This window comes from Leptodactylus fuscus, chromosome 5 (genome assembly GCF_031893055.1).
Source record: "Leptodactylus fuscus isolate aLepFus1 chromosome 5, aLepFus1.hap2, whole genome shotgun sequence".
NCBI lineage: Eukaryota > Metazoa > Chordata > Amphibia > Anura > Leptodactylidae > Leptodactylus > Leptodactylus fuscus.
This window is the reverse complement of record NC_134269.1, coordinates 94,425,823-94,451,575: the sequence shown is the minus strand read 5'-3', so window position 1 is coordinate 94,451,575 and position 25,753 is coordinate 94,425,823. Positions and strand designations below refer to the sequence as shown.

At 41.7% G+C, this 25,753-nt stretch overlaps 1 protein-coding gene across 1 annotated transcript; it reads right to left on the bottom strand.

Annotated features, from left to right (window-relative positions):
* Nucleotides 1–251: 251 nt before the first annotated feature.
* On the bottom strand, nt 252–25,528 carry LACTB (lactamase beta). Its single transcript, XM_075273750.1, has 6 exons — nt 25,276–25,528; nt 22,547–22,613; nt 18,232–18,422; nt 17,522–17,828; nt 14,408–14,573; nt 252–1,525 (listed from the first exon to the last, which is right to left on the bottom strand). The coding sequence occupies exons 1-6, from the start codon at nt 25,459–25,461 to the stop codon at nt 1,021–1,023; spliced, it is 1,422 nt and encodes a 473-aa protein (XP_075129851.1). The 5' UTR covers nt 25,462–25,528; the 3' UTR covers nt 252–1,020.
* Between the last annotated feature and the right edge of the window lie 225 nt (nt 25,529–25,753).

Sequence of the window (25,753 nt, the reverse complement as noted above, 5' to 3'; positions counted from 1 at the left end):
AAATAATATAGATTGTAACAGTGATATGATAGAAGAGCATCTCCTCTTTCAGATGACACCAGAAGCAACAGCTCCATTCATTTTCCCATTACATGTTACACAGCCCCGTACTCCATAAACAGTAACATTCAGTGAGAGACAGAAATAGCTCTCAATACAGAAACAAGGTGAAGAGTAAAAAATGCAGAACGGAGGCAAAATTTTATTAATAAAGTATATTACAAAATTTATTAATGATTCATACTGCCTGAAAATCAAAAGTTGTGTTATGCTTTAACAGTCGATGTCCAGTAACACGGAATATACTGTTCATCTATGTAGAGTTTCTGTACACTATAGCTGTGTATAAATCATATCAATAACTAGAATCACTTTACTGTGACTGAAAATATATTTTGACACAAATGAACTGGCTGGCTTTCCCTGTCATGTGCCTGGGACTCGTATAAAAGTGATTATTTTCAGCTATTATGGTGCCTTCAGCTATAGTATTGTGCCATGCTGCCAAACTTGTATTATGAATTACCAGTTTTTAACTGCACAGTGCTAACAGGTTAAACTTGTTTTTAGGTTACCAGTAAAAACTTCAAAGGCAATAAAAGCACCAAGAAATCACATGGGGTTTTTTTCACACAAAATTGGACTTGCCCATAGAAATGGCACGTGGGCAAATCCTTGTCTAGAAATCTTGCACAATATGAAAGCTGAAGAAAGTCCTCCTATGCCCTGGCTTGTTTATCAAAAACTGCAGACCACTCCTGGAAGTGTATACCATCAACCCATAAACTAATATGGGGTGAATGTGAGCACTAAAAACACAATGCATAGGCCGCTGGGTAATGTAGTTCAGTGATGAATCATTGCAGAAGTTATTAGTGTGTGAGGACTGTGAAAAAAAACTGAACATATTTAGTTTTTTTTGAAACCTAAATCACATATTGAGGCGATTTTTTTCATTAGTTTATGTACGGCATTATAAAGACACTCCTTGTAGAAAATATGGCTCCAAGAAACTGCTGCTTATGACTGGGCTGACTTGGCTTTATCAAATTCCAGTGCAATTTTTAAGGCTGTGCTGTTGAGCCCTGTGCCCTGCATATTGGCTATTATCGTCACCACAACTCCCCTTGGAGGGATCACTGACTGGTTACCCTGCTCAGGCAGGATGAGCAAGACACTGCTAGCTCCAACTGCTCCTCCAGTGTGTGATATGTAATGTTTCTGGCACTTGCACTGCCCAAAATCCTGTCTTGCTTCCACAGTTGCCCAACCCATGGCATATTTTCCATCTTTATCCCAAGACATTTCAGTATTGGGGACTTGTTTCCACATCATGGAAATGGTTTCTGGTTTTAGATAGCCTGGCAACATTGCTGTTTCTTTGGCTTGGTAGCTGTACAGGAGAATATTTCCAAATTTTAGAAGGTCATTCACTGTAGAAAGGAATCCTCCGCCTGCCCATTTACAGGAGTTGTCAACATATGGGCTGTTCATCAGACGCTTCTTGTCATTGAATCGATAAAACCTATAGATGATAGACAAAATGAACAAGATCTGAATTGCATACCTGTTCCTGGTAAAACACACAATGCATGTCGAGTTTGGTTTTTTTTGCTATGCAAGGTAGTCATCAAAGACTGCTACTACTGATTGTGGCACCCATGTAGTACCTGTACCCTGGCACTGGGTGTGCCGAAAAGCGTTTTACTCTGCTCTACAGAATAAATATTTGTTACCTCGCACAGAAAAAGTGTGTCGTTCCATTCAACTCTGTACCCTGGTCCAGTTCCTATTTCTGCGGAGGTAATTCTAACATTAACCGTCCAGGACTTTATACACTGAGAATACCCCAAGTCCTACAAGAGGGGAAGTATATAGGGAGCAAAATGTGTTGGAGGTAGAACAGAAGAACGGGGAATGGAGGAGGGGGGTGTCTTTAATGAATCTGAGGTTACATGGTAGTTCTCAATGCTATCTGCAGGCAGTAGAGAGAGACCTGTTTACACAGCAATCCATACTAGAAAAAAAGAGGTCACACTGATCCTGTGATTTATTGCAGGTGGAGAGCCATTGAGTAGACAAGTACTACTATTGAAGGGTATGGTCTTTCAAGCAATATAATGAGCCACAAAAAGGAGGGTGCTCCTTTAAGACTGGGTTCACGCAAGAGTCCTGTCAGGAAAAATTTTCATGTATGGACCATATTTCCCAGATTAAACTCTGCAGTGTGAACGAAACTAACTGCGTCTGACGGAGATTAGTCTGGAGTATCTGGCCTACACATGGACTGTTTTTCCCAAACAAGACTTGGCCGTGTTCATTCCCTTCAATGGATAAGCCCAGACTGAAAAACTGACAGGAATAGGACTTTTTTTTGGTGCACAAGCAGTGGAATTTTTTTTTTTGGCATGTTGGAAACATAAACCAGAATTTTGCTGTTTCTGAAAGCGAGACGGATCTATCTGTAAAATTTAGAACGTAATTTGTACTTGTAGACAATCTAAAGTTCAACTTAATTCATAAACTTAGACATAAGCCCCATTATTTCGCTTTTCCCTATGGTTTATGTAAATACTAGCTGGTACCCGCGACTTCGTCTGCGGTGATTGTAGAAGTGTGTAAATACAGGCGCGGGTAAGGTTTTCGTACTGTGTATAAGGTATGGGATATAAAATGTAACTTTGTATCTTGTTTTTGCTGTAATTCTGAGAGCACATGAGACTTTTATGTTGAACGTAATTTGTAGTTTAGCTGATATACGGTGTTGTTATAAACTGTACATAGTGTCTTTGGGACAGAGGTATTTCTGGTTAATATACTTCGATATACGACATTGTATGATTTGTTATCTTGCGCCAGTACATGTAAGTTTTGGGCACAGGATACTCTTGAGCAAGCAACATAAAGTCTGGCCCTGTGCATGACAGTTTAGTAACTCCATGTGCCTCTTATTAATAGCAATTAACCCCATCATGTCCCTCACATTAACCCCTGTGTAAGAGTTACTGATAGAGAGGAGCGAGTACTGTTCGGATCAGCCGATCCGAACAGCACGCTCACATAGAAATGAATGGACGTAGCCGGCACGCGGGGGGTTAAGCGCGCCCGCTACGTCCAAGCGGAAGTACCAGGTGCATCCATTCATTTCTATGGAGTGTGCTGTTGGGATCGGCTGATCCGAACAGTACTCGCTCATCTCTACTTACTGATATGTGAGAGACTTGGAGGTAATAATTAAGTATCTTCATTATTGAGGTCTTTTATTAGTACCTCCATATGTCTCACATAGTAGTAACCTTTATATGGGGCACACAGGGGTTAAAATGAGGGACATGATGGGGTTTATTCCTATTAATGTGAGGCACATGGAGTTACTAACACTAAACTAATAACCCCAAATGCCTGACATTAATGAGAATAGGAACTAAAGGAAGGGAGCTGTGTGTTTCTTACTTTGTTTGCTAGCAGCTTCCTGTCCTCCTCGGGGAATGTTTGCAGGGTGGAAACTTGACAGAGACTTGAGCGATTAAGCTCCACCCCCTGGGTTTCATGCACCCCTCTCAAAGGGCAATGTCCTTATGCCTCAGCTCTAGCAGAGCACAGACTTCATTTAACTCTTGCAGGTCCTGTGCTGCTGGCGTGCCAGTGAAATATGGCAGGAGTGCCACTCTTGGCACGTGTGCCAGGAGTTGCTGACCTCTGCTGTAGAGGGTAATATGAATTTTGTGGCTTGCTATGGTCCAAAGTGTGTGAGATTGCAGAGATAGTGATGTGAGTTTGGGTTTTGTGGGGGTCCTGGGAAAAACGTGTGTGCGCTATTGTGACGAAAAGTAGCCTATTGCGCAATCGAGTGTAGGGACTATGTTTGTGGAAAATTTCAGCCAAGTCGGTGGAGCGGTTTTTGCGTGATTGACCGCCAAACATCCGAACATCCAAAGTCACAAACCCACAAACTCACAAACATTTCACATTTATAATATTAATAGGATTTTACAAAATCTCTTCAGGAAAAATTGCATCTTTCTGATCGGCCATTTTCTGCCTGCTCAATTTACTGTACAGACCTGTCTTCAGTGAAGACAAGCTGCAGTAAATAGAAGTCTATGGAAATAGAATGGGGGAAGAGGAAGAGAAGTGAGTGAAACAGGAATCCTGAAGCAGGCAAATGTATCTGTAGCTAGCTTTATTCACATCTCTAGGGCTCAGTACTGCTAAAGTCTGTGGTAAAACAGTTATAGAAGTTCTAATCACTTATCTAAAGTGATGTACCACCTCCCCAAGCATTATCATTAGTTACAACCATGTAACAATATACCATTGTTATGTATATCACATTTATAGTTTAGGAGAAAAACTACTTTAAAGTCTTGTGCACTGGGGGCGGACATTCACGATTGTTCTAATCCATTTTCACCAATCCACTGGTCAGAATACTGTGTACTAGAGATGAGCAAGTAGTACTCGATCAAATAGTTATTCGATCGAATACTACGGTATTCGAAATACTCGTACTCGATCGCGTACCACTCGCTGTTCAAATGTAAAAGTTCGATGCAGAACCAGCATTGATTGGCCAAATACTATACAGTCGGCCAATCAACGCTGGATCTTCTCCTACCTTTAGAAGTCTTCTCCGTGCAGCTTCCCTGCAGCGTCTTCCGGCTCTTCATTCACTCTGCCAGGCATCGGGCACTACAAGCGGACATGCGCAGTTGGCTCTGCCCAGGTCCGATGCCTGGCAGAGTGAATGAAGAGCCGGAAGACGCCGCGGTGACGCTGCACGGAGAAGACTGCTCGGAGGATCCAGCCCAACCCTCACTCGTGGACTTGGTAAGTATAATTTGATCGAACGTTGCCTACCCCTGAAACGATCATTTTCCCCCCATAGACTATAAGGGGGCAATCACACGGAGTAACGCCGGGCATGTATCACAGCCGTACACGCCGGCGTTACGGCAGACTACCGAACACTTCCCATTCACTTCAATGGGAGCGCTCGTAACAGCGGCGTTTACGAGTGCTCCCATTGAAGTGAATGGGAAGTGTTCGGCAGTCTGCCGTAACGCCGGCGTGTACGGCTGTGATACATGCCCGGCGTTACTCCGTGTGAATGCCCCTAATAGGGTTTGATATTCGATTCGAGTAGTCGAATATTGAGGGGCTACTCGAAACGAATATCGAACCTCGAACATTTTACTGTTCGCTCATCTCTACTGTGTACCCTAGGCAGAATATGTAATATACAGTTTAGGATATTTAGCTACAATATTAGTTTTCAGCACTTCATAAAAAAAGAAACACTACCCCAACGGAAAAAACATAAGGGGAAGTGTTCTGGGGAGGGTTACATTTTCAATGTGAATAACAGAACCGAAATGATGTGAAGCATGCACAAAAATTATTTTGCAGGAATTATGTTCAGAAGTACATTCATACAGCTAGCAAAAGATTTAAAGGGATCTTATTATTCAGACGACATTTTTTCTAAGTACCAGAAAGGCTAAGAAAGGCTATTCGTCTCCTACCTTTCGTTGTCTTCTCCGTGCCGCCGTTCGCCTACAATCCCTGTTCTTGTCGGTATGTAAATTAGCTCTCTCGCAGACAGCACAGGGGAGAACTCTCTCCAGCACCGCAGCCTCTTCTTCCGGCGGTGGCTTGTAAGTTCTAAGGCCTCCGGTCTTTGGCAGAGCAGACTGCGCATGCCCATAGGCCACGAGAAAATGGCCACTTGCATAGTATTGTAAGCGGCCATTTTCTCAGGGCCTGTGGGCATGCGCAGTCTGCTCTGCCCTAGTCTGGAAGTAAGAAGACACCGCCGGAAGAAGAGAATAAAGAGGCCGTTCCTGACAAATTTGGAGGCGGCGCTGGAGAGAGTTCTCTTGCAGCATTGGGGCCGCCCCCAGTGCTGCAAGAGAGCTAATTTGCATACCGAGAGAAACTGGGATTGTAGGCGAACGGCGGCACAGAGAAGACGAGGAAAGGTAGGAGACAAATAGGCTTTCTTAAGGCTATTCCGACGTGGTACTTAGAAAAAATGTCGTCTGAATGATAGGATCCCTTTAACACTAAGGATTTTCCACATTATGGTAACAATAATGGTATTTTCCTAACTACAGCCGACCATAAGAAGATTGCCAATGTGCCTTTATCAGATAACTGTGTATAAAATACATGATGGGCTGAAAACAAATGTGCAAATGCATAGTATCAACAGCAGGGGGCAATAACATTGTAGATTTACACAATACCCTGTAACTGAAATCATGAGGCTGGAAGGGGAAAAAATAATGGAAAAAGATGCAAAAAAAAAAAAAAAAAATTTTGGCTTATCCGAACTAACAGGAATGTAAAGTAGGAAGCTACATCTGTCTATATTTTGATATTTACTTTCACTAACGTTTATTATGGAATGACTGTAAATGCAATTCTGTAATACAATTTTAACCCATTCAGTGTCTTTGGTGCCAAATGTGGCTCTGCAAATACTACTGTACACTAGTGGCACCAGGAATGTCTTCGTACTGCCAGAATTTTGGTAAGAGTATCCAATGAATACAGTCCTATGAAAAAGTTTGGGCACCCCTATTAATCTTAATCATTTTTAGTTCTAAATATTTTGGTGTTTGCAACAGCCATTTCAGTTTGATATATCTAATAACTGATGGACACAGTAATATTTCAGGATTGAAATGAGGTTTATTGTACTAACAGAAAATGCGCAATATGCATTAAACCAAAATTTGACCGGTGCAAAAGTATGGGCACCTCAACAGAAAAGTGACATTAATATTTAGTAGATCCTCCTTTTGCAAAGATAACAGCCTCTAGTCGCTTCCTGTAGCTTTTAATCAGTTCCTGGATCCTGGATGAAGGTATTTTGGACCATTTCTTTCTACAAAACAATTCAAGTTCAGTTAAGTTAGATGGTCGCCGAACATGGACAGCCCGCTCTCAAATGATCTGAAAACAAAGATTGTTCAACATAGTTGTTCAGGGGAAGGATACAAAACGTTGTCTCAGAGATTTAACCTGTCAGTTTCCACTGTGAGGAACATAGTAAGGAAATGGAAGACCACAGGGACAGTTCTTGTTAAGCCCAGAAGTGGCAGGCCAAGAAAAATATCAGAAAGGCAGAGAAGAAGAATGGTGAGAACAGTCAAGGACAATCCACAGACCACCTCCAAAGAGCTGCAGCATCATCTTGCTGCAGATGGTGTCACTGTGCATCAGTCAGCAATACAGCGCACTTTGCACAAGGAGAAGCTGTATGGGAGAGTGATGAGAAAGAAGCCGTTTCTGCACGTACGCCACAAATAGAGTTGCCTGAGGTATGCAAAAGCACATTTGGACAAGCCAACTTCATTTTGGAAACAAAGATTGAGTTGTTTGGTTAAAAAAAAAGGCGTTATGCATGGCGTCCAAAAAGAAACAGCATTCCAAGAAAAACACTTGCTACCCACTGTAAAATTTGGTGGAGGTTCCATCATGCTTTGGGGCTGTGTGGCCAATGCCGGCACCGGGAATCTTGTTAAAGTTGAGGGTCGCATGGATTCCACTCAGTATCAGCTGATTCTTGAGAATAATGTTCAAGAATCAGTGACGAAGTTGAAGTTACGCCGGGGATGTATATTTCAGCAAGACAATGATCCAAAACACCGCTCCAAATCAACTCAGGCATTCATGCAGAGGAACAATTACAATGTTCTGGAATGGCCATCCCAGTCCCCAGACCTGAATATCATTGAACATCTGTGGGATGATTTGAAGCGGGCTGTCCATGCTCGGCAACCATCTAACTTAACTGAACTTGAATTGTTTGTCCAAAATACCTTTATCCAGGATCCAGGAACTGATTAAAAGCTACAGGAAGCGACTAGAGGCTGTTATCTTTGCAAAAGGAGGATCTACTAAATATTAATGTCACTTTTCTGTTGAGGTGCCCATACTTTTGCACCGGTCAAATTTTGGTTTAATGCATATTGCACATTTTCTGTTAGTACAATAAACCTCATTTCAATCCTGAAATATTACTGTGTCCATCAGTTATTAGATATATCAAACTGAAATGGCTGCTGCAAACACCAAAATATTTAGAACTAAAAATGATTAAGATTAATAGGGGTGCCCAAACTTTTTCATAGGACTGTATTCTTTGTTGACATTGGGGTAAGAAGTCCATCACGTGATCATCATTTTAATAAGATTTTATTTTGAATTATCAGTAATCCTCATTTTCTATTGGATTTTTTTTTTATGTAGATTGTGAGCTCCATATTGGGATCACAATGTACATTTTGTTTTTTCCTATCAGTATGTCTTACAAACTCCATGCAGATGTTGCTCCTGGTGGGATTCGTTTGATCCCAGAACTCCAGCGCTGCAAGGCTGCAGTGCTAACCACTGAGCCACCGTGTTGCCCCATTTTCTATTGGATTTTAATCCCACTTCTGTCATATTTTGTACTAGATTTCAGTCTTTGTAAATGTTAGACAGGATTAGCCCAGTGACTGCACATCTTAAATGTAGTTCACATCAAAAGTGCAAAAGGTTTTTCAAAGGATGAATTTGTCACTACTTCCATTTTCCAAAAGAACAGTATGAGGTGTGGTCTGAATGATTTTATGGACATCAACATTTGCACTAGCTTCGGTACATCTCAATGTACTCAGAACAGTAGTTTGAACATTCCTTGTTGGGAGGGTCAATCCAGGACACTTATTTATTGTGCAGAATTGCAGAAAAATCATCATTGTGGCATGTATTTGTGGTTTCTTGACCACTGCTCCTAGCATTCCTTTATGCTGAAGGATTCCTCATACTACTTTGCTCGAGTAGTGAGCTGCCTTACTGAAAGCTACAGAAATGAAGTCTCAGACCAGTAGAGAGAGTACTCAGCACGCAATAATAGACAATACAAATTTTAACTTTTTTTTCCTGCTGATTACCCTTGCTCATACAGTTCCCACCCCCTGGTGGTCATATGACATGGGGCCAGGAAGGCAGAAGCAGTAATAGAACCATCCCTATCATATATAAGGAATTTTCAGAGTAGGGGCGGAGAGTGAAAAAAAGGAAAGGGAAACATGGGACAAATGGGGCAGGCACCCACATATGACATTAAGTACATTATGCTGGATCCAACAGTGTCATACATGAGGGCATAAACTGCAGCAGGGTACAGAATGGAAGGAGCACTATGTAATGTTTGGAGTGCAGATTTAGATGTTTGGTATTTGGACGCCATGTCATGTTTGCAGAGGCTCTAACGTACCAGAAAAGTGCATGTGACCCCATTTTGAAAACTGCACCCCTCAAAGAATTATCAACGGGTGTTGTGAGCATTACTATAACCAGACGGAAATGTACAGTGGATGGTGCAAAGTGAACATGTAAACTGTGCAGAGTACATTGAGTACACCAAATTCACTGCAATTTCCCCAATAGCTCCTATTATTCGGGAGGTCACTTTGTTCATCACCTCTGGTTTCTTTTTCCTCATTACCTCTAAATCTGAGGTGTCCCCTGATATATTCTCGCACAGCTTATACAAACATTCCTTTCCTGACGCAGCCATTGGGGTTCTAATGATTTGTCGATTTTTAAGGTTTTTGTGTTCACATTGTGCAAGATTATTTGTTATAATATATTAATATATAAATATTTTTTTATCGCTCTGGTCATGTAGCCATACGAGGGCTAGTTTTTTGCAGGATGAGATGCATTTTATATTGACACCATTTTGGGTACCTATAACTTATTGACAAAATGTCAATTCTTTCTTGTTGGATAAAAAAACAAACAAACCATCAATTCTGGCATTACCTTTTACCTCAACTTTTTTTTTTCTGTGCAGCATATAACATAAGGAACATGTTACCATTATTCTGTGGGTTGAGTTTTATGCATTACTAATTTTGCAGAACAAAAACCCATTTGGGGACATCTATCAATTTTTGCATCGCCATCTTCCGAGTTGCGGAACATTTGTATTCTTCAGTTGAGTTAATTGATGGCTTATTTTTTGCAGGATGACCTGTGCTTTTTATTGGTACTATTTTGGGGGTTTTACTTTTCGATAATTTATTATAGCATTTTTTGTAAGTTCAGATGGAGAAAAATCAATTTCCTGCATTTTTTTTTACCACTATGCAAGTTAAATAAGGCTTCAGTTTTATTTTGTACGGGTTGGTACAGACTCAGCAATACCAAATATGTATTTTTTTTAATTAATTTTTATTTATTTTTCTTTTTTAAATAATTTTATATAGGAAATTTTGGGGCTTTATTCATTTATTAACTTCAATACAATTCACTTTTTTTCTTTTTTTTTTAACACATATACTTGATGTCCCACTAGGGGACCTGAACCAGTGATGTTCTGATCCCTGGTTCAGTACTATACACTGCAATAATGGGTACACCATGGGCATACTCATGTATTGCGGTGTATAGAGGAAGTAAGCCCATCTTCCTGCCATCGGCAGCAGAATCAACCAGGTGTGGAGGCTCCTGGCAGCCCAGGATCACTGGCCAAACCGAGGTAGAAAATACATAACAGCACCCCCACCACTGGGAGGGGTACCAAGGTGGCCCTGAAGTACTATTATGTCTGTGATCGCTAAGGAGTTAAAATGATCAGTTACTGTTTTCCAACTGGGTTCTATACAATACAATTCAATGTTGCGGTTTCTGAGGCAACAATGGATTGTTAGATAAGATTTTTATACTGCTGTAATGCCCTTGAGATGTGGAATGTTACTACACAAGGCTGTAAAATAAAGAGTGGCCCAATGGCATGTAGGTTTCCTTCATTGCTGCCGTTGGCTGTAGTAGTCCTTGAGGCAGACAATGTTACATTCATGCCAAGATTTGGCCCTCTGGATCATATAGATTTGCACCAACCAGGTGCAGCTCAATCATGGGACTGGGAACACCCAGCAATGATGTCCTGGCTGCCGAAGTCTACCCTGAACTTATTGTGGCTCAGCAGCCTTTCTTCCACTGATCGGATTTTTGATATGGTGGTTCTGCAGTAGTGTGCACTCTCCAGAACCAAGCCATGGTCTGCTACAGAGTGGCCGCTCGTGTTATACCTATGCGCACTCTGCCAGAAACCACAAGTTCTATGTATGTTTATACTCATTCGAACCTATAGTTTGCTTTGTATTTGATATGGTTTATCCTTTTGATAGTCTATAATTATGTATGTATAACTGGGACCTGACATATGTATGTACTTTGACCCCTGTTTTAACCTAGAGGGTGGGGGTACCACCCATTTTTTTCATTATAAAAGTGTGGGTTAATGGGCATAAGGTCATAACTTTTAGGGACACAGGGATGTGTCTCTAAAAGCATTCTGTTTGTTTTCCTGCAATAAACCACCCTTCTACTGGACCAGCACTGCTTTCCTTCCTTTTTTGGGATTTATTGCCCTCTATTTGGGAGCAACTTTTTCATAAATGGGTGACAGCCATGGTAGTCAGACAGAAGTGACAAAATCTCCTCCAATTCACAAAAAAAAAAAAAAAAAAAAGTGTATATGGTACTGTATAATAATTCATAATTTCATTATGAAGCCAGTCGCAAATTTTTTTCCTCCTCCACCCAAAACTTGCCAAATATGACTCCAGAGCCCTATATCTGATACACTTGTTCAAATATAGACACATGGGAAAAAAATTGTTGGTACCCTTCGTTTAATGAAAGAAAAACCCACAATGGTCACAAAAATAACTTGAATCTGACAAAAGAAACAATAACCAAACTACATGTTGAAAAGCCAAAAAGCTTCTGGGAGAATGTCCTATGGACAGATGAGACAAAAATCAAACTTTTAGGCAAAGCACATCAGTTCTAGGTTCACAGACAGAAAAATGAAACATATCTTTTAAAGAACACTATCCCTACTGTGAAACATGGAGGAGGATCTGTTATGTTCTGGGGCTGCTTTGCTGTATCTTGTATTAGGGTGTCTTGAATCTGTGCAGGGTACAATGAAATCTCAAGACCATCAAGGGATTCTAGAGAGAAATGTGCTGCCCAGTGTCAGAAAGCTTTGTCTCAGTCGCAGGTCATGCCGTCTGGAAAAGGCGCTCTTCAAACCCGAGACAAATGGAGCAGTTTGCTCATGAGGAGTGGGCCCAAATACTTGTAGAGAGGTGCAGAAATCTCATTTTGACAGTAAAGGGCTAGTTCACACGGGGACATGGACGCTGATTTTGACAGCTGATTTCGCGGCCAAATCAGCCTCCATAAAATGTAGCCCTATGTGAATTGCTAGCTTTTTTTTTCTGCTAGCTTGCTAGCAGAAAAAGAAGCGACATGACCTTTCTTCAGGCGTTTAACGCCTGAAAAAATGAATTGGAGTCTATGGGGCGCTGAAAAAACCGCTAGCGACTGAAAAAACAGCGACTGAAACCGCTAGCGTTTTTTTATCATGTACTTTTTTGTAGTGCAAAAAAAAGCTTCAAAAAAACAGCGACCGAAAAAGTGTCAAAAACAGTGTCAAAAACAGCGTCCAACAGTGTCCAAAAAAAACGACGCTGAAAAAATCAGTGACAAAAATCAGCTAGGCTTTTTTCACGTGTGAACTAAGCTACAGGAATTGTTTGATTGCAGTGATTGCCTCAAAAGGTTGAGCAACAAAATATTAAGTTAAGGAGGGAACCATCATTTCTGCCAGGCCTGTTTCACAAGTTTTATTTATTTATTTATTTTAATTCTGTTGACACATGGTTGAAGAGCAATGTCTGACTTTCATTTGTTCATTTTCATACAATTTTTATTCATTATTACTTTTGTTAGAATCAAGTTATTTCTGTGACCATTATGGGTTTTTCTTTCATTAATCGAAGGCTACCAACAATTTTGTCCATGTGTGTATAAATGGCTCATTGACAAAATATACTAAAAAGATTTTCCAATATCTTGTCCCCTTAGAATGAGGCGTACAGAGGTAAAAAAAAAAAAAAAAAAAAAAAACTACTACTTTACTGTAAGGTTAGGTTCACTCATGCACTGAGCTCGCATTCGGGTCCATGGTTACCCACTAACCCCATACACTATAATATAGTCTGCCAGGTGTCCTTCTGTTTTCCGATTTAATATTGAAATAGTCAGAGAGAAAAGTCCTCCATGCAAGTTCTCCCATTTTCAGCGTTTTCTGCAATGGAGTTGACTCCGAAGCAGATGTAAACCCAGCCTAGGAGCTGTGAATCTACGGATTAGTCACCTCATTGCTAACCCCTCCTTCCAGCTATGAAATCTTAGTCTTCACGTGCTTACTCTGAGGGTCCCCTTTCTCTTCATATCAGAAATGGAGATCTTTATGTTTCTTTGTGTTATTGCTCTCCTAATTTCATCCCTCCTACGCTTCCAACAGCTGAGTTAACAAAAGTCTGAATTTGTGAGAGGATGATTAGACACAGAATCAGATATAAAACACAATTTTATTACAAAGAAAAAAGTGAATGGACTGAGATTTCCAGTGCTGTAGCCTGCACATATTATTTGTAAAGTAAAAGTGTTCAGCGTGCAGACTATAACTTGCAGTACTCTAGGAGACCAAAGAATAATAGTCTGGCTATAATTAGAACAATATGAGTCCCGCTCCCTGGACAGAGCAACCAGTAATCGTTCTTCTAGTGCAATTTTTGGTTTAGTTTGGGATGGATCTGCATTTTTTAAAGGATACAGACTTCTCCCAAATGTCTTACTCAGCATATGTTCAGCAGTTCCTCATTTTGAACACTGTACTACACACTACTAGCTCCATATTAAAAACAGCAATTTATATTTTCTCACGTGTTCAGAATGATCTTCTACTGAAAACTAATGTGCAGAGATAAGATGATAGCAAAAAAAAAACCCACAAAAAAACTGTGTGTTCAATGTCAGATAATGCATTCGGACAGCTATAAATTCTTGAGCTTTATTAAACACAATTTAAACTCTCCAGACCTGTGGGTGACATACAATACCTGTGCATTTCATGAGTACACTGCACCCTTAAAGGGAGTCTATCATTAGACATGTTGGAATAGCCTTTAGAAAGACTATCCTATCCCTACCTTTTCTTCAACACCGTTTTTTAAATAAAGACTTTATACTTATATGCAAATTCTGTGCATAGAGCACAGAATTATCCAAGCACAGCACAGTCATCCCCAGTATTCAGCCTCCTCCTGCTTCTGTAACACACCTCTTCATGTGAAGGCATCCTCCTCTTCTTATTCTTTTCTTCAGGCCTAGAGTACAGCACATGTGCAGGATCTGCATGCGCTGTACTGAGGATTGCTGCTGATGATGCAGCAAAGAATGAGAAGAGGAGGATTCAGCATCTGAAGACAAACCCTCAAATGTATACATTGACTGTATATTTTTTCCACTTCTGAGTTGCACATACCTTGCTCTGTTGTATATAATTGGTTCATGCTCCTCTGGAACAGTGTTTATCATGCCCAGATCTTTAAACATCTGCTGCATGTACTCCAGAAACTTGCGTCCTGAGGCGCGCTCTACTATAGCACTTAATAATGTCCATGCATGGGTAGAATATAGGAACTGTGATCCTGAAGAGGAAAAGACTTAAGATTAGAATAAATAATCAGCAGCAAAACCAAAAGATATAAGAGAAAACGCACATTTCTAAGTGATTGTAATAACAATATCCAGTGTAAAGGCACAAAACAATCTGGACTATTGCTTAAAATTGATTACTTATACATAAAAAAAGAAGTTGTAAAATGATGTTATTAGGGTACGTTCACATCTCCATTGTTTAATCAATTTTTCTGGCTCATTGTAAAATCAGAAGAATGATTATCCATATAATGACAGGCAACAACAGATCCCAAAGTACACTCTCTGAAGGCACTCAAGGGTTCTCCAGCTGACTGTGTAGGAACTCCAGCAAGAACAGACATAAGAATTGTATATTCAGTATCAGTGTTTTTAAACTATCCAGCCACTTCAGTGGTTTGTAAGGGTAAAATAGGGATAGTGATCTGCATGAGATAACAACCAACCAGTGGACAACGTGAAGCTATAAAACTATTTATACACTACACGTTTTATCAGTTGTTCTCTTTTATTCCTTTTTCCATTTTGTAGCAAACCTGCTGTAGACATGAAATATTTATAAATGCATAGCCTGGCAGGTTTAAAGGGATTCTACCACTAAAACACTTTTTTTTCTAGTTACCACGTCGGAATAGCCTTTAAAAAGGCTATTCGTCTCTTACCTGTAGAAGTGCTCTCCGCCGCGCCGTTCGTTCAAAATACCGGTTTGCACCGGTATGCTAATGAGTTCTCTCGCAGCGATGGGGGCGTCCCCATTGCAGCTCGAAAACTCACCGCAGCGCCGCCTCTCCGGTCTTCGGTGTCCTCCCCTTGCCTCTTCAGCGTCTGTCGGACGCCTGCGCAGTATGCTCTCTGTTCGGCGAAGATTGCCGAACGTACTGCTCATGCGCGAAAGTTCGGTGCCCGCACTATGGCTGGGATCGCAATTTCGCGCATGCGTCCGACAGTACACTGAAGAAGCAAAGGGAGGACACCGAAGACCAGAGAGGCGGCGCTGCGGTCAGTTTTCGAGCTGCAATGGGGACGCCCCCATCGCTGCTCCTGCGATGGGGACGCCCCCATCGCTGCGAGAGAACTCATTAGCATACCGGTACAAACCGGTATTTTGAACGAACGGCGCGGCGGAGAGCACTTCCACAGGTAAGAGACGAATAGCCTTTTTAAAGGCTATTCCGACGTGGTAACTAGAAAAAAAAGTGTTTTAGTGGTAGAATCCCTTTAACTTTCTGGAAAAAAATTTGGGAAGGAAACAAACAGCTCAAGGGATTGCAATGACTTGTGAATTGGAATTGTAGGTTTAAATGTGTTCTTACAAAAATATAAAGAACAGTAAATATGTGTAATAGGATCGCCTATCTCACTTGTCTTATAGAGGTTGTGTACATATTTCCAACTAATTTTCATTGCCCTGACGCAAAATGAAAAACGAAACAAGTTTGAAAATAGTCTTTGTGTTTTTTTGTATATAGCTGTTAAGTTCACTTATGGGAACAGACGACAAACCTTGTGTAGTTACATCATGAACTCATAGAGAACATCCTTCCTTCTGTCCCCTACTTCTCACAAACATACAATTAGTAGGTAAGTAATAAGTAGGAGAAGAATGGAAGGTAGCATGAAGCAAGATCAGACTGTATAGGGTTTAAGAAGCACTGGATGTACAGGTGGACGCCACCTTTCACTTCTCTTTCACGCCACGCTTACAGTCAGCATCAATAGGATATGTTTGAACACAAACAAATTAAACAAATATATTACCGTATTTTACGGACTATAAGGCGCACTGGACTATAAGCCGCATTGCCCATGAGCGCCTTATAGTCCGTCTCGGTTCATATATAAGGCGCACCGGACTATAAGCCGCAGTCCGGTGCGCATTATATCTTATTGAAAGCGGCGGCAGGCAGACTTTGCCAGCGGCCGCTTAACCCCCCGCGTGCCAGCGCTCGGCAGGCGAGGAGGGGCTCTATCAGCAAAATCATGCTGATAGAGCCCAACCGTAAACGTTAGATTAAACAGACCCCCCCCCCCCCCGTTTTAAAATAAAAGCCTGAAACAGAATGTGAAACTTACCGAGCGGTGCAGGGTGGGCGGGCATTCAGGCCTCCTCTTCCTCCGATGTTCCGTCCTCCTCCGGCGCTCGCAAGCTGATAATGGCCAGGGCACATGCGCAGTAGAAGCATTATGATATTGCGCATGCGCCCCGGCCATTATCAGCGAGCGCCGGAGGAGAAGGACGGAACATCGGAGGCAGAGGAGGCCTGAATGCCCGCCCTGCACCGCTGGGTAAGTTTCACGTTCTGTTTCAGCGTGACAGCAGGGCTGCCGGACACTTCCTATTCATTTCTATGGGAGCAGGCATGCAAGCGCTCCCCATAGAAATGAATGGACTGCTTTTTTCCATTCATTTCTATAGGGAGCGCTCGCATGCCGTCTCCCATAGAAATGAATGGGAAGTGTCTGTCCATTCATTTCTATGGGGAGCGCTCGCATGCCTGCTCCCATAGAAATGAATAGGAAGTGTCCGGCAGCCCTGCTGTAACGCCGGCGTGTACGGCTGTGATACACGCCGGCGTTCCATAGTGTGAATGCACCCTTACGGTGCCTTTTATGTATGTATGGAAGCGGCACGCAGTCTTTGCCGCCGCTTCCATCCATATATAAGCCGCACCGGACTATAAGCCGCACTTACGATTTCTAAGGAAATCGTAGGTTTTTATGTGCGCCTTATAGTCCGGAAAATACGGTATGTGACATGTGCCATACGTTGACTGGTAAATATTATATTTTTTATGCAGTATAGAATAGATTCAGTACTCCTGAAACATAATTGTATCAGCCATTGTACAGTAAAGGTCAATGGCGGCCAAATGCAACTGTACCTTGATCCTCATCATATAAAACAATTTCCAAAGTAATACACTATCAAATTACCTACCAGGTTTAAACACCAAAGGGTCATTCTTAAAAATTTCTAAAGCATCAATCACACTGTTGAACTTGTCCTTAATATAAAATTCCTCGGGTTCCAGAGGTGCATTTTTCTGGGATTTAGCATTATCCGCTTGTTTCAGTTTGCACTGCTCCCCTGCTTTAGTTGATTCTGTATCCGGTAAGGTCTTTACATCTGACACAGTTGTTTCCAAAGATTTCTTTCCAATTTTTTTCCGGATTTTCTGGATATCCTTTTCATAATGTCTGATTCCACTTAGGTGTGACACCAGCAACCTGGTAGTTATTGTCACCTGAAAGTGAAACGGCCACAATTTGGGAAAACGTATACAGAGTATATTGAAATGATGGAATGAAAAAAGAAGTGGCAAATAAATTGTTTCTCAATAACAACACATATATGAATTTTGTACATGCAAGGGGCCAGGAAGTACCAGTGTACTAGTATGGGAGGTGAGTAATGCTTTTATTTTGAATCCATTCTGAGCCCTTATTTCATTTTTCCCCCAAAGGACAACCAATTGAAATGATCACACTCAAAATTGTATAGAAAGACAAACATTACACAGTGACTATAGGAAAAGAGTGGCCTTTTTGTGTACAAAGACACTGTTACAAAAGCCTTTTGGCCTTATTACTACTACTTTGCCTTGTTTCTAAGCAGTAATGTGATACTGATATTGGCACTTTCCACACCTTTTCACCTTCAAACTCCTTTTCTGGAAATTCCGGTACATACTTCTGCACTGGGGCATCTAGATCTAGCCGACCCTCCTCCCATAGCTTGGCCACGGCCGTCATGGTGAAGGATTTGCTGATACTGGCTACACGCATGACGCTGTCTGGTGAACATGGAAGGCGGTTCTCCACATCAGCATATCCAAGCCCTATAGAAAACAAGCACAGCATTCAAGACTGCTTAATGTATTATATGGACTTTACATATTATCTGAATGCCATCCCTGTAAACCTGAACGTGGTCTTAACACCCCTACAAATCATTAGTATATTCTTGCTGCTGCTTATAGTGAGGCTTTTTATTGCAAATATTACTACATATACCAGTTGTTACTATTCCTACACAGTTACAACTAATCTACACAATTGTATGCAGATATTCCTCAACACATGCACAACTTTATTCACATCACATTTATTCTTTATGTGCAGCATTATGAAAATCTTTTGACATATGCAACTGTATGCTGAAAACAGTGATTCCTGCTTTGGGCATAACTGTCAATTATATAGTGACCCATTTATTTCTATAGGCACCACATGCTACCCACACACCATCTAGTATTATAAACAGTGAGTACGGTTAAAATGTGCGGTCGTCCACAGCATTAACAGCTAATTGTTGTGAATTTCATCTCCTAGAACCACAGCCTACAGCTTCTGCTAGTGAACTTTCATTCAGAAGACTATCTGGACAACTTTGGGTTTGCTTTTCACATATTTTTGGAATTGTAGTGCAGGCTGTCCCTGCATAGAGCAGTGAACACAAAACCACGTTACAAACATTTTACAAATAGGGGCACTGCACTGGGGCATCTAGATCTAGCCGACCCTCCTCCCATAGCTTGGCCACGGCCGTCATGGTGAAGGATTTGCTGATACTGGCTACATGCATGACGCTGTCTGGTGAACATGGAAGGCGGTTCTCCACATCAGCATATCCAAGCCCTATAGAAAACAAGCACAGCATTCAAGAAACTGGGCAGGAAACGGAAACCTGCAGGCATTTTTCAAACCCATTCATTTGAATGGGTTTGAAAAGTGTCCGGCCGTGAGCGCCAGTGAGCATTTTATGCTCTCTGCGGCGAAACCGTTTTTTTTTAACTGTACACAGAGTCAGACATGCAGGACTCTGTGTCCAGTTTAAAAAGACCGGTTTCGCCGCAGAGAGCATAAAACGCTCACTGGCGCTCACAGCGGACTCTGCATGACAGGTTTCAGTCTTCTGCATGCAGAAGACGGAAACTGAAAGTGGAGACCCGAACGCTGGTGTGAACCCAGCGTAAGTCACTTATTGGCTTCAGAGGTGACGTGCGGAAAAGTAAAGCAAAGAGGAACACCGAAGCCAGGGGCACGATGAGTATGTTTTTTTGGGGATTTTTTTCCACCTTCCCTGGCCTCCTGTTAGAGATCTGTAAATTTTAGACAACCCCTTTAACCCCTTAAGGACCAGGCCATTTTTTGGTTTCGCATTTTCGTTTTTCCCTCCTCACATTTCAAGAGCCATAACTTTTTCATTTTTCAGTTCACAGAGTCATATGATGGCTTATTGTTTGCGGGACAAATTGTACTTTGTAATGGCACCATTCAATATGCTGTGCAATGTACTGGGAAGCTGGAAAAAAATTCAGAATGAGGTGCAATTGGAGAAAAAATGCATTTGCGCCATTTTCTTATGGCTTTAATTTTTACAGCGTTCACTGTTTGGTACAAATGACATGTTACCTGTGTTCTACGTGTCAGTACGAACGCGGTGATACCAAATTTATATAGTATTTGAAATGTTTTGATACTTTTAAAAAAAATGATAAACTTTGCAAAATAGAAAAAAAAATTTGTGTCATCATGTTCTAACACCTGTAACTTTTTCATATTTCCATGTATGGAGCTGGTTGTGGTGTCTTTTTATGCGGGACAAGATGACGTTTCTATTGATACCATTTGGGTTAAGATCTGATGGTTTGATCACTTTTTATTCAATTTTTTATAAGAGGCAAAGTGTTGAAAAAAACGCTTTTTGGCTGTTTTTATTTTTTTTGCCGCTACGTTGTTCGCAGTACGGGATAAATGTTTTAATATTCTAATAGTTCGGGCATTTTGGAGCGCGGGGATACCTAATATGTTTATGTTTAATGTTCTTTAATTACTTTTATAGCTAATCTAGGGAAAGGGGGGTGATTTGAACTTTTATATTTTTTTTATTTTTTTTAATACTTTTAAAAACTTTTTTTTTTCTTCTGTTACATTTATGATCAGACCCCTTAGGTACCTTGAAACCTAGGGGGTCTGATCGCCCATACTATTCACTGCAATACTACAGTACTGCAGTGAATAGCAAAATCGCAGCACTTCTATTAGACGAAGCCTCAGGCTTCCGGCTGTCATAGCAACCGATCACCGCCCTCTTGTGACGTTCAGGAGGGCGGCGATCGGGGAAACATGGCGGCGCCCATGCCGCCTGCGCTGTTTACACGCTGCGGTCGCGTTTGACCGCAGTGTGTAAAGGGTTAACAGCAGCGATCGGCTCGGGCACCGACCGCTGCTGTTATTGGCAGGTCCTGGCTGTATGATACAGCCGGCATCTGCCGTGTATGGAGCGAGCTCAGCGTGTGAGCTCGCTCCATACATCCCCATGCGACCCATGACGTACAGGGGCTGTGGCTGTGTGGCTCCATACAAAACAGTTGTCAACAACTTGTTCTCTGTTTTCCTATCCACTGCTGAGATGTTTTGCCTTCATCTCTTTTTAGGGTGAGTCGCAGTCATTTGTTTTTTTATTTCTTTTAATAAATGTATTTGCACTCACACCTCCGTTCGGGTTTCCGTTTGGGGGGTCTGCTTAAAAAAAAACAGTTACCTGTGGAAACCCATGGACCCCTTAGACTATAATGCAGTCCGCCGGGTTTTTAGCCAGTTTCTGCTTGCAGCACTTTTCTTTCCATATTTTTTAAAATGGGTTCGGAGACAGAAATCCCAAATGCAATTTAAGCGCTGGTGTGAACCCAGCCTGAGCAAGCACCCTGTTGTTCATTTTTGTGGATCCCCTGACTACTTTCTTTCTTTTAGGGCCCCTTCACACGGAGGATACGCTGGGTGATTTTGAATGTGTAAACGTTCCGAATCAGCAACGTTTAAAACAGGTCCCATTACTTTCTATGGGAGCCGGCATATGCACGCTCCCCATAGAAATGAATGGGAAAAAGCAGCCCATTCATTTCTATGGGGAGCGCATGTATGCCGGCTCCCATAGAAAGCAATGGGACCTGTTTTAAACGCTGCTGATTTGGAACGTTTACACGTTCAAAATCAGCCAGCGTATCCTCCGTGTGAAGGGGCCCTTAAAAAGTTCTTGATGTTGATTTCTCAAAGAGATAGTGCCATCCCAATTTTTCATGAATGTGCCTGTTTAACAAGAAGATAGCCCAGCCATCAGTGAATTTCTGCAGGCCCAACTTCTAACCCTCTCATCTGTACATAGATTTTACCCACAGCCACTGCAGGGAAATATGGTATTTTATACCAACAAATGAAATCAGTGGCTCACCTTGTCACTCATGAACAGGAGACACCATTATGGCAAAATGATGTTCATCTGCCCTAATGAGGGTCAGGGCTTGTATTAGTAAGTGTAGCAAAATACATTTTAGTATGATGAACAGGTAAAAAAAAACTGTAAAAACAAAACAAAACACAGAACTTGGCTTCATGCTTCTTGCAAACACAATAATATTTGGTCAGGCCTCCCAAAACACACCTGTATAGTACACATTATCTTCCTCTACTTAATTTTTCAATAACCAGTTTTCATAACAAAAATCTTGTGTTTTACCAAAACAAATGGCTTTGAGCATTGTGTCTCTATGAGTATTCTGGGACATTAATACTATCTATCCCTAGGATACATCATGGATATCAGATCAGAGAAGGTCTGACTTCAGGCACCCCTGCTGATCAATCGACTGAAGTGGCTAGGGCAATCTTGGGTGAGTGGCCTCTTTTATGTGACATAATATTCATAAGTAATGTGGCCTTTCTGCAGCTCAGTTCCTTTCAAGGGAATGGAATTCAGCTACAGCGAAACCTCTATTATTATTATTTATTTATATAGCACCATTAATTCCATGGTGCTTTACTATACAGAAAATAACGAGCAGTGCCCGATATGCAACAAAGAGGCTACAGCATCTATTCAAGTGCCCTTCCATTACCTTGTTGTGGGTGCCAGGCGTCAGACCCTTTGATAATCATTTCATGAAATTACTGTCAAATTTACCTTCTGACCAAATAGTTTGTCCATCGACAGAAACACCAACCACTATCCCAGGAGATCCTACTTCATCCTGAAAAGTAATGAAAACTAGTCATGTAAAGTATCAGATTCCAATCTACAATAAAAAAAAAAAACATACACAAACTACAGTGGGGCAAAAAAGTATTTAGTCAGTCACCAATAGTGCAAGTTCCACCACTTAAAAAAATGAGAGGCGTCTGTAATTTACATCATAGGTAGACCTCAACTATAAGAGACAAAATGAGAAAACAAATCCAGAAAATCACATTGTCTGATTTTGTAAGAATTTATTTGCAAATTATGGTGGAAAATAAGTATTTATTCACCTACAAACAATCAAGATTTCTGGCTCTCACAGACCTGTAACTTCTTCTTTAAGAGTCTCCTCTTTCCTCCACTCATTACCTGTAGTAATGGCACCTGTTTAAACTTGTTATCAGTATAAAAAGACACCTGTGCACACCCTCAAAAAGTCAGACTCCAAACTCCACTATGGTGAAGACCAAAGAGCTGTCAAAGGACACCAGAAACAAAATTGTAGCCCTGCACCAGGCTGGGAAGACTGAATCTGCAATAGGCAACCAGCTTGGATTGAAGAAATCAACTGTGGGAGCAATAATTAGAAAATGGAAGACATACAAAACCACTGATAATCTCCCTCGATCTGGGGCTCCACGCAAAATCTCACCCCGTGGGGTCAAAATGATCACAAGAACGGTGAGCAAAAATCCCAGAACCACACGGGGGGACCTAGTGAATGAACTGCAGAGAGCTGGGACCAATGTAACAAAGCCTACCATCAGTAACACACTACGCCGCCAGGGACTCAGATCCTGCAGTGCCAGACGTGTCCCACTGCTTAAGCCAGTACATGTCCGGGCCCGTCTGAAGTTTGCTAGAGAGCATTTGGATGATCCAGAAGAGTTTTGGGAGAATGTCCTATGGTCTGATGAAACCAAACTGGAACTGTTTGGTAGAAACACTTTTCGTGTTTGGAGGAAAAAGAATACTGAGTTGCATCCATCAAACACCATACCTACTGTAAAGCATGGGGGTGGAAACATCATGCTTTGGGGCTGTTTCTCTGCAAAGGGGCCAGGACGACTGATCCGGGTACATGAAAGAATGAATGGGGCCATGTATTGTGAGATTTTGAGTGCAAACCTCCTTCCATCAGCAAGGGCATTGAAGATGAAACGTGGCTGGGTCTTTCAACATGACAATGATCCAAAGCACACCGCCAGGGCAATGAAGGAGTGGCTTTGTAAGAAGCATTTCAAGGTCCTGGAGTGGCCTAGCCAGTCCCCAGATCTCAACCCTATAGAAAACCTTTGGAGGGAGTTGAAAGTCCGTGTTGCCAAGCGACAGCCCCAAAACATCCCTGCTCTAGAGGAGATCTGCATGGAGGAATGGGCCAACATACCAACAGCAGTGTGTGCCAACCTTGTGAAGACTTGACCTCTGCCAACAAAGGATATATAACAAAGTATTGAGATGAAATTTTGTTACTGACCAAATACTTATTTTCCACCATAATTTGCAAATAAATTCTTACAAAATCAGACAATGTGATTTTCTGGATTTGTTTTCTCATTTTGTCTCTCATAGTTGAGGTCTACCTATGATGTAAATTACAGGCCGACCTCATCTTTTTAAGTGGTGGAACTTGCACTATTGGTGACTGACTAAATACTTTTTTGCCCCACTGTAAATCTATATATATATCATCGACCTTCCTATACTTACCTTTTATAGATACTGTCAGAAATCTGCCAGACTACAGTTTCCTATAACTACTTTGTGTTACTATTAATGCAGCCATATGCCATTACAGTCAATAAAATGCAATATTAAAGGAGTACTCCCACAATCTGTGTCGCCTATCCACTGCTGCTCCATTTAAAGAGGATCTTTCATATCCTCATGAAAGTGTGGTTTCATATACCGCTAGAAAGCCAAGAGTGCGCTAAATTCAGTGCATTGTCTGCTTTCCCAGTGTTGAAGATATCGGTGCTGTTTATTTCAGCACCAATATCTCCCTACTGTCAGAAGAGCCTTCCTCATATCTCAACGTCATTTTTTTCTGACTCGACAGCCCTAGCTATCAGTATTACCAACAACTTTGTCCTCATAATAAGAGAGTCCACCTGGAACCACTGCTGATCAGCTGTTTGAAGGGGCTTAAGGCATTTGTGTGAGCGCTGTGACCCCTTCACTCTTTACATAAATCACACACCAATGTTTCATTCATGTGATTACATATTAATTACAGCCTCTTCCTGTAGAAGTGAATGGGACAAGCCTACAATACAGATGATGCGCGAGGTAAACAGTGAAGGAGTAACATAAGTCCCAACAGCTGATCAGCAGCGTTCCCATATGTCAGACCCCGCTGATCGCTCATAGGTGACCCACCCTGAGAATAGGTTATCAATAACAAGGGACTTGCTTCATATGTGATACAGGTCAGGGCTGGCACAAAGCCATTGTTACTTATAGAGCTGTACACAGCGCACTGCTTGCGACAGCTGTCAGGAGTCCTGAGACAATGTCGCGCATTATAGAGTTTGCTGTACGGCAGAAACTCGTCCTGTAAACCTGCCGCACTGTGTACTGCGCTACGGAACATGGCGGCGCTATATGGAAGTTAGAAGCCGGTCTGTGAGTGGCGCCGGGCATTACACTCCTTCCGGTCCGGCCCCATGGGTTACCTTCACTCTCCTGAGCAGCTCCCTGCTCCTGTCTATAGCTGTAATGTAGGCCTCACGGTTTTTTCTTTTTTTCTGGCCGTCTTCCTCTCCGGGCCTTTCAGCAATTCGAGCCGCTGCTACAGCAAGCCCTAGGCCGAGCAAGACCCGAGGAAGACCGCGGGCAGGGCGAGTTATTCGTGAAAACATTTCCAGATTGCTCGCACACCTAGTCCTAATGTTACCAAACAAAAACTTGGCAGTCTAAAGCAGAAACTGAGGAGGGCTGGCTCTTAGATTCCCCTGTGCAGAGACATGGTACAGACCAGTACTATAGTTATAATAAAATTTGGACTAAACCAAAGTTGCAGTCCGGGGGTGTGGTTTAGTAATTATAAAAATATTAAAAATTAGGGTTCTATTGTCTGATTTGTTACAGTAATTTTTTCTGTATAATAAAATGCACAATATAAAACAACATTCATACTTATGACAGGCTTTC

What these genes read in the sequence shown, in the direction of transcription:
- LACTB (XM_075273750.1), bottom strand. Translation starts at nt 25,461, where the DNA reads ATGTTTTCACGAATAACTCGCCCTGCCCGCGGTCTTCCTCGGGTCTTG. An exon ending in CCCTTTGGTGTTTAAACCTG is followed by an intron (nt 14,574 to 17,521) that starts GTAGGTAATTTG and finishes TTTCCTCTTCAG; the next exon opens with GATCACAGTTCCTATATTCT. An exon ending in ATTATATACAACAGAGCAAG is followed by an intron (nt 1,526 to 14,407) that starts GTATGTGCAACT and finishes TATCATCTATAG; the next exon opens with GTTTTATCGATTCAATGACA.